Source organism: Mustela erminea, chromosome 6, assembly GCF_009829155.1.
Source record: "Mustela erminea isolate mMusErm1 chromosome 6, mMusErm1.Pri, whole genome shotgun sequence".
Taxonomy (NCBI): domain Eukaryota; kingdom Metazoa; phylum Chordata; class Mammalia; order Carnivora; family Mustelidae; genus Mustela; species Mustela erminea.
In genome coordinates, this window is record NC_045619.1 from 9,759,462 (window position 1) to 9,769,996 (window position 10,535).

General features: G+C 60.5%; 1 protein-coding gene across 11 annotated transcripts in view; it reads left to right on the forward strand.

Moving 5' to 3' along the window:
- The window catches only part of LOC116592780 (casein kinase I), a 30,727-nt gene extending 20,192 nt beyond the window's left edge, over positions 1–10,535 (forward strand). For 4 of the 11 annotated variants that reach the window (XM_032346284.1, XM_032346281.1, XM_032346286.1 and 1 more), the window contains exons 5-12: positions 875–1,103; positions 1,656–1,826; positions 3,323–3,471; positions 6,724–6,784; positions 7,562–7,754; positions 7,863–8,002; positions 8,731–8,796; positions 9,768–9,808. In XM_032346284.1, coding sequence (XP_032202175.1) covers positions 875–1,103; positions 1,656–1,826; positions 3,323–3,471; positions 6,724–6,784; positions 7,562–7,754; positions 7,863–8,002; positions 8,731–8,747 — 960 coding nt within the window. In that variant the 3' untranslated portion in view covers positions 8,748–8,796; positions 9,768–9,808. Of the gene's footprint in view, positions 1–874; positions 1,104–1,655; positions 1,827–3,322; positions 3,472–4,072; positions 4,177–4,272; positions 5,970–6,723; positions 6,785–7,561; positions 7,755–7,862; positions 8,003–8,730; positions 8,797–9,767; positions 9,809–9,964 lie in introns of those variants that run through there. The other 7 variants (XM_032346282.1, XM_032346283.1, XM_032346289.1 and 4 more) reach the window with 7 other exon arrangements.

Below are 10,535 nucleotides of genomic sequence, written 5' to 3' on the forward strand. Positions count from 1 at the left end.
GCATAGGATTTGGGACCCGGAATGATACACGGACGGGGCTCCCGTTAGGCAGGGTCTGGGTCTGCGGCCTGCACACCAAAAGTCTGTAGACCCTGCAGTTTCAGGCTACATGTGTGTGTGTGGGGGGGGCGGGGAGCGTTGTCGGATTCCCCCAGGATTGGACACAGTAGGTAATACTCGGCCAAGCCAGATGTTTGTTCTCAGAAGCCTGAGACCCACCCAGAGAAGGAACGGACTTGCCAGAGAACGTACCATGTACTTATATGTTAATTTTAGTTTCTGACATAGTGGTGAAAGACAGGGTCTGTGTGTCTGCTTGACTTTGGTGTCCTTGGCAAGCTAGGGCACAGAGCCTGTCTTTTGTCCTCCATCTCTGTCACCCCAGCTGAGTTGAGGCTTCACTGGTACTCCTCCCTCTCCTCCCTTCCCCCACAATCTGATTGCTAGATCAACCTTCGACATGCCTCTCTACCTTCGGCTCCTCTAGTCCGATGCGGACGTACAGCTGGGCAGCAGAGGCTTCCTTGCGGGCCCAGATGCCTTTCCAGGCTTTGTTTCTAGATCTTACCATTAGCTTTCCTACCTTGCTCTCTCCCCACTCCGTCTCACAGTAACCTTGGTGAACTCCTCTTTCACAATTCCTGTCTGTGTCACTTCCTCCAGGAAGCTGTCTCTGACCTCCCCCCTTGAAGTCATCCCACACAGCTGCAGAGACAGATCTTTCTCTCCTACCCAAGGCAGGGATCACGGATGTGTGTCTTCTGTCCTTACCGCCCCAGCCCTCAGGCCCCACTGCAGGGCCTGGCCCCGACTGCTCGGTAGAAGCACACCCCCAGACAGCTCGCTGAATGCCTCGCTGTCCCCCCCCCCCCAGATCAGCCGCATCGAGTACATCCACTCCAAGAACTTCATACACCGGGACGTCAAACCTGACAACTTCCTCATGGGGTTGGGGAAGAAGGGCAACCTGGTGTACATCATCGACTTCGGCCTGGCCAAGAAGTACCGGGACGCCCGCACGCACCAGCACATCCCCTACCGGGAAAACAAGAACTTGACCGGCACTGCCCGCTACGCCTCCATCAACACCCACCTGGGCATCGGTGAGTGCGGGGCCCTGCCTCTCTGCGGCTGGAGGTATTCCCCCATTGTTGCCACAAAGTCAGGTTTTCCCCTTCAGGACAGCTGTGGCATGGCCACCACCTTAAGATGCCTGACTTCAGCCCTATAGCAACCCAGGCAGGTGTCCGCTTTCCATTGTGGGGGGACACGGGTTCACGGGTGCTTGAGGTACTGGAGTCACATTTGACCCTGGCCCTGTCTGAGGCTGCACTTGTGCCCTGTCCCCAGAGGGGGCTAGCAAGGAGGCCCCGGGCTGCCTACTCTCTAGCTGCTGAATGCGGAGGTGCCTGAGCTGGAGAAACTAGGCCCTGATTGAGTAGGAGAAGCTGGGCCCCACATCTTTTTCTGTAGAAGGGTGACTGTAACCTGTGTCTCTGCCGGAGTCACAGCTAGCTGGTGGGCCAGGCGGTGGGGTGAGGAGGTGTGGGCGGTGCCCCTCAGTTGAGGAGCACGTCCTGGAGGAGGGGGGCTTGGTCCCTGTTGGCTAGGAGCCCCCGCGGACCCCCCCTCACCCTGTCCTCGATTCCGTGCAGAGCAAAGCCGTCGAGATGACCTGGAGAGTCTGGGCTACGTGCTCATGTACTTCAACCTGGGCTCCCTGCCCTGGCAGGGCCTCAAAGCGGCCACCAAGCGCCAGAAGTACGAGCGCATCAGTGAGAAGAAGATGTCGACACCCATCGAGGTCCTCTGCAAAGGCTACCCCTGTGAGTAGCCCCGTGGGGACGGCGGCTGGCCGGGGAACCCTTCAAGGCCTCCCTGAGGGGAAGACAGGGCCACCCAGCCCTCACTGGACCCCCGCTGCCCCAGCTTCAGAGCGTTGGTCACAGGCTGGCTGTCACTGCTCGGGCCCCTGCTCCCGCTTCATCTCATGAGGGCTTTGAGTAAGAAAAGCTCGTTCTTCCTCGCCCTGTGAGGCCCCTTCACCACCCATGCAGAGGCCCCTTCTGACACGTGGGCTCACCACACGTGTTATGGTTCCCCGCATCAAGCAGTTCTCTGGGACACTGTTGGGTGCCCTCTAGCTTGACTCCATTTGACACGGTCTGCCTAGAGACAGTGGGAGATCCCACAGTTCAGGGCTCCGTCCCACGAGAGCCTCCCCCCTGCCCCCCGCCCCAGCCCCAGAGGTCGGTCACAAGTCCAGCTTTCCACCTGCTGGTGGTCTGACCGGCTGGCTGCGAGTCTGAGGTTCCCACGTTCCCTCCTCCCCCAGTACGGGTGAATTTGCTAGAGCAGCTACAGGACTCAGGGAAACTCCTCTGTATGGCAGCTTATGAAAGGCCACGATAAAGAATGTAGATGAATGGCCAGATGAAAAGATAACAGAGCGTGAGGGCTGCAAAGGGCCTGAGCACAGAGACTTCTGTCCCCATGGAGTTGGGGCGTGTCACCCTCCTGTATGGGGATGTGTTCACCAACCTGGAAGCTGTCCAAACCCCATGCTGTTGGGATGTTTATGGAGGCTTCCTCATGTAGACAGAAGTGAGTACTAACTCTGTTTCCAGGCCCTCTCCCTTCTAAAGAAGTGTTTGGGGATGGATGCTGGAAATTCTAAGCTTCTAAACGTGGTCTTCGGCTTGGTCTTTCTGGTGACCAGCTCCCACCCATCCAGGAGCCATTTAGGAGGCCACCCAGAGTCGCCTCATTGGAACTAAAGATGCGCCCAGTGCTGTTAGCATTTAAGGGTTTGTGAGGGTTTGAGGAACTCCCGTGCCAGGGACGGGCCAGAGGCCAGTGTGCATTTTCTGTTCATCCTGGGGGCTGCCCCGGCCCTGCTTTCCAGAGGAGGAGGTGGAGGTTTGCCTCCTGTGGCTTCAGTCATGTTCGGAGCACCCCCTGGGCCCTTGACTGTCCTTTGGATTTTAGGACAGCTCTTGACCTGCCATCTGCATGCTGCTCCCCAGAGTGACTGGCAAGAGCAGGTAGAGCCGTGGCCTGTGGCCCTGGGGTGCCCTTGCTGCGAGGGGGCGTGCGCTCCTAACTCCCGGCCCTCCACGTCGAGTCTTCAAGGCTCTGCTCCCTGGCATGCAAGGGTTTTAGCGCCGTAAGGAGGACCATCGTTCTGCTCTGTCGTCCTCTTGTCCCCTCTGAGACTGAGAGCCTTTGGAGGGACCTCGTGTGGGTAGGACAATGCGGGCTGCAGGGGTGGGGGCCCCGGGAGTCTGGGCCTCATGGCGGTCTTTTCTGCGCCCCCTGCCAGCCGAGTTCTCCACATACCTCAACTTCTGCCGCTCCCTGCGGTTTGACGACAAGCCCGACTACTCGTACCTGCGCCAGCTCTTCCGCAACCTCTTCCACCGGCAGGGCTTCTCCTACGACTACGTCTTCGACTGGAACATGCTCAAATTCGTGAGTCACCTGGAGGCCAAGGCGGGCTTGGGGGACTGGACAGGGAAGGCCCCGACTCCTAAGGCCAAAGTGACCCTGTGGCGGGTGGGGCTCCCGACAAGTGGGGGCTCTGAGCCGGACAGTGCACGCGACCTCACTGGGCTCCCGGAGTCCCCGCGGTCTTCCCACTCTAGCCTCATCTGTGCTGAGCGCGTGTGCCGCCGTGGGCAGTGGGGCCCAGGCAGGGCACCGCCTCCCTCCAGGCCCAAGAGGACCTGGCCGGGCCTTGAGTCCCTCCTAGGTGCCCTCGGCAGGGCGTGGATGGCGCTGGCGGGCCCTCCGGCTGTCCTGATTGTCGCCTACACCACCCTGCTCTTGCTGTCCTGCACGCCCCAGGCAGCTGCCTTCACCGTGGCCCCTCTGGCCAGCCTGGACCCATTCATTGTGGTTTCTTTCTTCCTGGTCATGGGACCCTGGGTCTTGCTAGGCGGTTGCTCTGTCTCCCTCTTTTAAGGGTTTTGGGGGTCGGGGGCGGTGGGGAGAAGCGTCAGCCCGTCAGCAGTGCCCAGAGCTCCAGAATCTGTGAAATCGTGTGTCTTGTTTCACGTCTCTTCTGGAAAAGGGGGCTTCCTCGAGCCAGGCTCAGCCCCGTGACAACGAAGCCATTGCGCTGCCCTGTCCCTGTCCCTGTCCCTGTGCCGGGCCCACGTACTCACCCTCATACTGGTAAGGACCCTCAGAGGCCCGGCCTTTCCAAGATTTACCACGTGGCTGGGCAAGCACAAGAGGCTGAGCCTCTGCTGTGCTCTCTGTCCCTTCCAGGTGCCCGGCGTCCCTGGGCACCCAGGGCCCTCCAGATAGGCCTGTGGAGGAGGTGGAGGAGCTGCCCCCCCAAAACTACTGGCCTGTGGTCTGGACTCCGGGGCCCCAGTTCTGACGTCACCAGATGTGTCTGAGCCCATCGGGGCCAGGCCTGAGGAGGTGTCCCTTGGCATGGTGGGGTGCAGTGGAGAGGGAGTGGTGAAGGCCCTGCCGTGAGATTCTTGGGGATCCATCAGCTGCCTCATGAACGGAGCCTGAAGAAGGGATGATGTTCACTGCCCTGGAGGGCCTGGTGGGAATGGGCACCAAGAATGGCCTCGGCAAGACCCCGACGGTGGCCTCTGTATTGAACCTGAGCTCGTTATCGCCCCCACCTGTACTGCGCCTCATGCTGTTGTGCTTCTCCTTCCATGGCGGACACCAGATGCCCAGGACCTGAGGGCGGCTTCTGGACGCAGGGCTCAGCACCTGGGCTCGCGGCCCTCTTCTCTTTGGGGCTTGGGTGGGGACTTGGTACTGTACCCGAAGGAGTCTGACAGAGATGGGGCGGAGAGCTACGGTCCCACAGGCCAGGGGACTCGGGTGGGGGTAGGCGATGGGCAGTGGGGCACCTTCTGGCCCAGACCTCCTAGCTGGGAGTGTGGCCGAGGGCCAGGGGCCGGCTCTTCTCGCCCAAAGGGTGTTCATTGCTCAAGGCATCTGGACGCTGGGCACTGCCCCCATCTGTGTGGAAAGTCATCCCTGGGTCGGCTTCAGGGATGGGCTTGGCCCTTCCTCGCAGTATAGCTCCGAGAACGGGTTTTACGTTGTCTTGAGGCTTGCGCCATGCAATATGGTAGCTGGTGGCTACGTGTGTCTAATTTTTAATTAACTAAAATTAACCAAAACTGAAAACGTAGCTCCGCAGTCAAATTTGCTGCGTTTCAAGTTGTCTGGAGCCGCACGTGGCTGGTGAGTGGCTATCAGATCCAACAAGGCAGATGTGAACATTTCCGTCATCACAGAAAGTTCTGTGGGGCAGTGCTGCTCTAGATGGCTCCTTACAGAACCTCTCATGGGACCATCCAACTGACAAGATCTCCTCTCAAGCCCAGCCAGGAGCACCCTCCCCGCCCACTGCTGGCACTTCGACCCCTCCCCGGGGTCCCCTTCGAGGCAGGCTCTGGAGTCAGGAGCCAAACAGAGGTGGCCACAGCCTTATTCTGCACCAGTCTCTGACTTGGGGGCCTGGATTTGATCGCTGGGCACCTTTGAGCCCATCACCCCATGGTGAACTCCACTTGATCTCCAGGGGCCCGTTGGAAGAAGCATCTGCAGACACGCAGTGGGGACCTTCCATGCCATCGTCCCAAGGCCAGGCCCCGGTGCACTTACCAGCACCTACCTACAGACCAGACACCATGCTGGGCACCCAGGCCTACAGACTCCTGGGGGAAGGATCCCACCCCTGACTGCGAGCGGCTCTCCCTGAAGTAGCCACCCCATTCAGCATCACGGCCCCAGGACCTCTGGCCCCCTGGAGCCTGGGCCGTTGCAGTCAGCACACGGAGGCACTGTTTTCCAAGGTCCAACCAGCAAGCCCGGAGGATACTCAGTGTAGCCAAGGACAGGGGTCTGCACTATAGGGCTGGGTGATTGTGTGACTTTGATGTTGACTTTCTGTGTTTCCTGTGGGCAAATAAAAGCCAAGAAACCTCTCCGGTGTGCATTTCTTGAGGCGTCACTGGTTGGATGGAAACGTGGAAAGTAGCTCCTCCTGCTCCGGGGCTGGCCTTGACCTGAGCCTGCTGGGGTCAGGGTGTAGTCCTCTGCGCAGTCACTCACCCCTGGCCTGTACCCCTCTGAGTGGACCCCTTGGCTTCACTAGCCTCAGTTGGCCCAGGCCAGGGATGGGCTTGTCCCCCACCAGGCCCACAGGTTTCCTGAATGGGGCTGCAGCTCTTACACAGGCCTGCTCTGTTTCTGGGGCTCAGGTGCTCTCTGCCTGTCGCTCTCTCTGTCACTGACGGGGGAGCCCGGGGTCCGGGGTGGGGCTGGGTGGAGACCGGAGTCAGGAGCTAGAGCCTCGGGAGTTCCAGGCCTGCCCTGTCAGGCTTGTGGGTGGGAGGACTGGGGATGTATGTCCCTCCTAAGCATTCTGGGGGTGCAGAGTAGGACCGGGGGGGCAGAGGCCTGGATTTAAATCCTGGCTCTGCCCTGAGCTGTGTGAGCCCACACAGGTCACGAGGGCTCCTTGGGACTCGACGCCTCACTAGGGTTCAGGGATCATTCTGCTCCCCAGCCCCTATCTCTTGGAGTTGCTTAAAGGCAAGGGCCGCCCCCAGCCCTCGTTTCCAAGGACAGCAGGGCCTTCCCGGCCAGGTGCCCGGGAGAGACGGGGTTGCAGGAGCCTGCGCCCCGTGGCCCATGACCAGCGCCCCCGCACTCAGCCTGCAGCTCTCTCCTCCACAGATGCGGCCCCCCTCATGCCAGCCCCCTGCCCTTCCCTGTGGACGACCCCAGGACCAACTAGGTAATGCGGCCAGACGCCGCTCCCATGCCGTGCTGCTCTCTCTGAGGCTGTCTCCTTTCCTCCTGCACTGGGGTGGCAGCGGCCGGAGGGCAGGCCCTGAGGGCTTCTGGAACCCTTGCGCCCCATCCTGCCTGTTGGGCCTCTTTTTCCTCCCGTGGGGGCGCCTAGCCCATTCTTTCTCGAGCCCCCCCTGAGCTCCTGTCTTGTCCCAGGGCCAGCGGCATCCGTGAGAGTCCCGGGGCCTGCCGGACCCCGCCTGCCGGAAGTCATTGCCAGCTCCAGGGATGGGGCAGGAACAGCCTTTGAAGGGATCCCCTGGCTGGCTCCTGGTTCAGACGCTGGCCCTGCTTTTAGCTAGCCTTGTTCCTCTTTCTCTGGGTCTCTGAACACCTGCCCTGCTTGTTTGGAAACTTGGAGGGGCTGAGGGCTTTGGAACACAGCAGGGACCTGGGTTGGGAGGGCCAAGGAGTGCCCTTAGTCCTCTGGGGCATTAGCCCTCCCAGCTCTGCCCCAGCTCCATGAGACCAGGGCAGAGTGCCCTCGGCCCGTTCCTCTGACCCAGCTTCCTCCTTCCTCTGGGTGTTCGCGCGGCTTTGTTTCTCTGTACTGTGTGTTTGGGAGTCGTTTTCAGGTCTCCCGCCTGGTGGGGAGGAGGTTGGACCAGAGGGTTTCCGAGCTGCCTCTTCCCCAGGGGCCCACCCGGCCTCTTTCCCGTACTCAGCCCCCTGGGAGGGCTGGACCTCACAGGCCTGACTGGGTCTCCTCTCTTCCCCGCAGGGCGCAGCCCGGAACCCCGAGGACGTGGACCGGGAGCGGCGAGAGCACGAGCGCGAGGAGAGGATGGGACAGCTCCGTGGCTCGGCGACCCGGGCCCTACCCCCTGGCCCGCCCACGGGGGCTGCCGCCAACCGGCTCCGCAGTGCCGCAGAGCCTGTGGCTTCCACCCCGGCCTCCCGCATCCAGCAAGCTGGTGAGCGGCGTGGGGGGCCCCTTGCGCTGTGGGCTGGGCCCAAGGGGGGCCGGGGTGATGGGGGCCTAGACACTGATGGGGGGCCTCCCCCTGCCTCTCCCCCTCTAGGCAATACTTCTCCCAGAGCGATCTCACGGGTCGACAGAGAGAGGAAGGTGAGCATGAGGCTACACAGGGGGGCGCCTGCCAACGTCTCCTCCTCCGACCTCACTGGGCGGCAAGAGGTCTCCCGGATTTCAGCCTCACAGGTGAGCTGCCCTGGCTGCCGGCCTCCTCTGCCTCGCCACTGGGCCTGAGGGCCATGGCCTAGGGGAGTCCGGGCTCCAGCTTCCATTCTTGCCTCTCCAATGACTTGGAGCAGCCCCTTTTGTTGAGCAAGGGACCTGGCTTCATTTAGTTTCTTGAGGTTGGCTTAGCCCCAGGGAGCAGAGTCGGAGCAGGCTCAGAGCAAGTGGTGGAGCTGGGATCCTGGCTTCACGGCCGAGCCCCGCCCCGGTGGGCCACAGGGAGCTCATGGAGGAGGTGTCCTGGTCCCAGCCCTCAGGAAGTCCCCCTCAGGTCCCTCTCAGCACAGGGTGGAGGGATGGGCAGATTCTGCTGGTGCCTCACTTGGGACCATGTTTGGACTCTGAAAGTTGGGAAGGGGGAGTCTGTAGTTGCCCAGGGATCTCCTGCAGAGGTGGCAGGAGACCTGCCTTGGTCCTTTTGCTGTGGTGGGTGAGCCCCAGGACAGGCATGAGCTGGGAGTGCGGTGGCCCCAACTTGATGTCCATGTGACCCGGAGCAGCAGCTTTGTCTCTGAAGCAGCTCTGTCCTAGGGTCATTGAGGTCACACTCCCCTTCCCTTGGTTCCAGGGGCGGTGGGGGTGGGCAGGGAGTTCCGCAGTGGGGAGAGACTTGCCAGACCGCTGTCAGCAGCAGCCTATTCCCCCCCTCCCCCCCGCCCCACCCCGCCTCTGTGTTTCTTCTCCCAAAGACAAGCGTGCCATTTGACCATCTCGGAAAGTGAGGAAGAGCCACCATCGGACCAGTATTTGCTTAGGTGAGTCAGTATCTGCAGCAGAAGGAGCCCAGCCAGCTCTAGAAGCACCCATGGCCTCAGGGGGGAGTGGCAGGGCCCTCCCCCCGCCCGCACCCCAATCAACAGCTCTTGAGAGAATTCACCTCAGAGCTACTTGGCTCAGCCCAGCCCACACCAGCTAATTTCAGCTGGAAAAAGCCTCCCTCTGCCCTCAGGCTAGTCCTCCTTTCGCTGTCCCTCTGTTGGCTGTCCCTGCCCCCCTTCCAGTAGTCCCGCAGAGGAGTTAATTCTTAGCGGAGAGCGGAGATGGCGCTGGGGGCTGATGCTCTCCCCCAGGCCTTTAGTCCTGCCTTAGCCCCCGGGCTGTTAAACATGTCACTCCCATAAAGCAACGAGAACAGGGTCATGTACTTGGGGGTTTATCTGATGTAAAACAAGGCCCTTGGTGGCCCTTGGTGGCTTCCCAAAGCCCTTTGGCCAGTGTGAATCTCCGTGGGACGCCCGAGGCCACGTGCGGGCCTGAGGAGCTGAAAGCAGGTCTCTGGAGCCTGGCTTGGGGAAGCGCAGGGCGCAGAGGGGAGGTTCTGGGAGGGGAGGGCTGTAGGGGGAAACGTCTGAGCTCCCTGGGGAATAGGTATGTGGCAGGGGGCTTCGCCAGCGTGGCCTCACACCAGGACTCCCTGAGCGTGAGGTGCTTTGCAGAAATTCATTCCAGGGCTAGAGCTGGGACGTGAAACAGGACTTGCCTTCGCTGGCTCTCAGGTCCGGGAACCAGTCCTGCCGTGCAGGGTGGGGCGGGTGTGTGGCTGCTCACCGAGAGGACAGAGGAGGGAGAGAGAGTTTGTTCTTCCCGTGAAAATGGAGCACCCACTGTGTCCCTGGAGAGGGACCCGCTCAAAGCCTCGGGACAGGAGCATGGGGACTGCAGGTTATCTGGCGGATGGTGGCCAGAGGCAGACGTGCACCTGATCTGTCTTCTCTCCCCCTTCCAGTGTCTTCACTGTATTTTCTTTTAAAAACAACAACAACAAAAAGATGGGGGAAAAAACCACTCAAAAGAACAAAAAGAAAAAAAACCCAGCATAAAACCGACGATGGATTTTCTTTTATTTTTCTTTTTTTCTTTTTCTTTTTTTCCTTTTCTCTTTTTTCCTTTTTTTTTTTTTTTTTTTTTTTTGCCATTGGCAAGAAGATGGGATGCCTTCAGCACAGAGGATTCTTGTCCCTACGCATTTCCCATTGTCCACAACCTTCAGGCAGCCAAATGCCCCCCAGACATGGGGCTCCACACGCCAGGTGCCACGGCCGGGCCCCAGCCAGCACAGACACCGGCCGAGAGGGGCTGACTCCATGTTGGAGATGCCGCTGGTCCTCGTGTGCCATCAAGAGGTGGCCTGAGGAGCCGGGGGAGGGGGGGAAACGGTGTGGTTGGTCGGGGTAGATCCCACTGGGTGCTCTTGAGCCTTGGGACCCCAGGAGACAGGCACAGCTCCTACTACCTTGAAATGACTGTGGCCGAATTTCTGGGTTGGGCTTTTTCCAGTGTCCCCTGAACGTCTGGGTCTCTTTGCCTCTCCAAGAAGACTGAGGAATGGGTGGTGAGGTGGTAGGGACTGGGATTCCTTGTGTGTGTGTGTCTGTCTGTCTGTGTAGCTCCCTGGACAGCAGGTGCCCTGCCCCACCTGCCTGGCGGACTTTCGGTTCTCACCCTCCTAACAAGGACACAGGGGTAGGCGGTGACTTTCCGTGGCCCCCAAGAA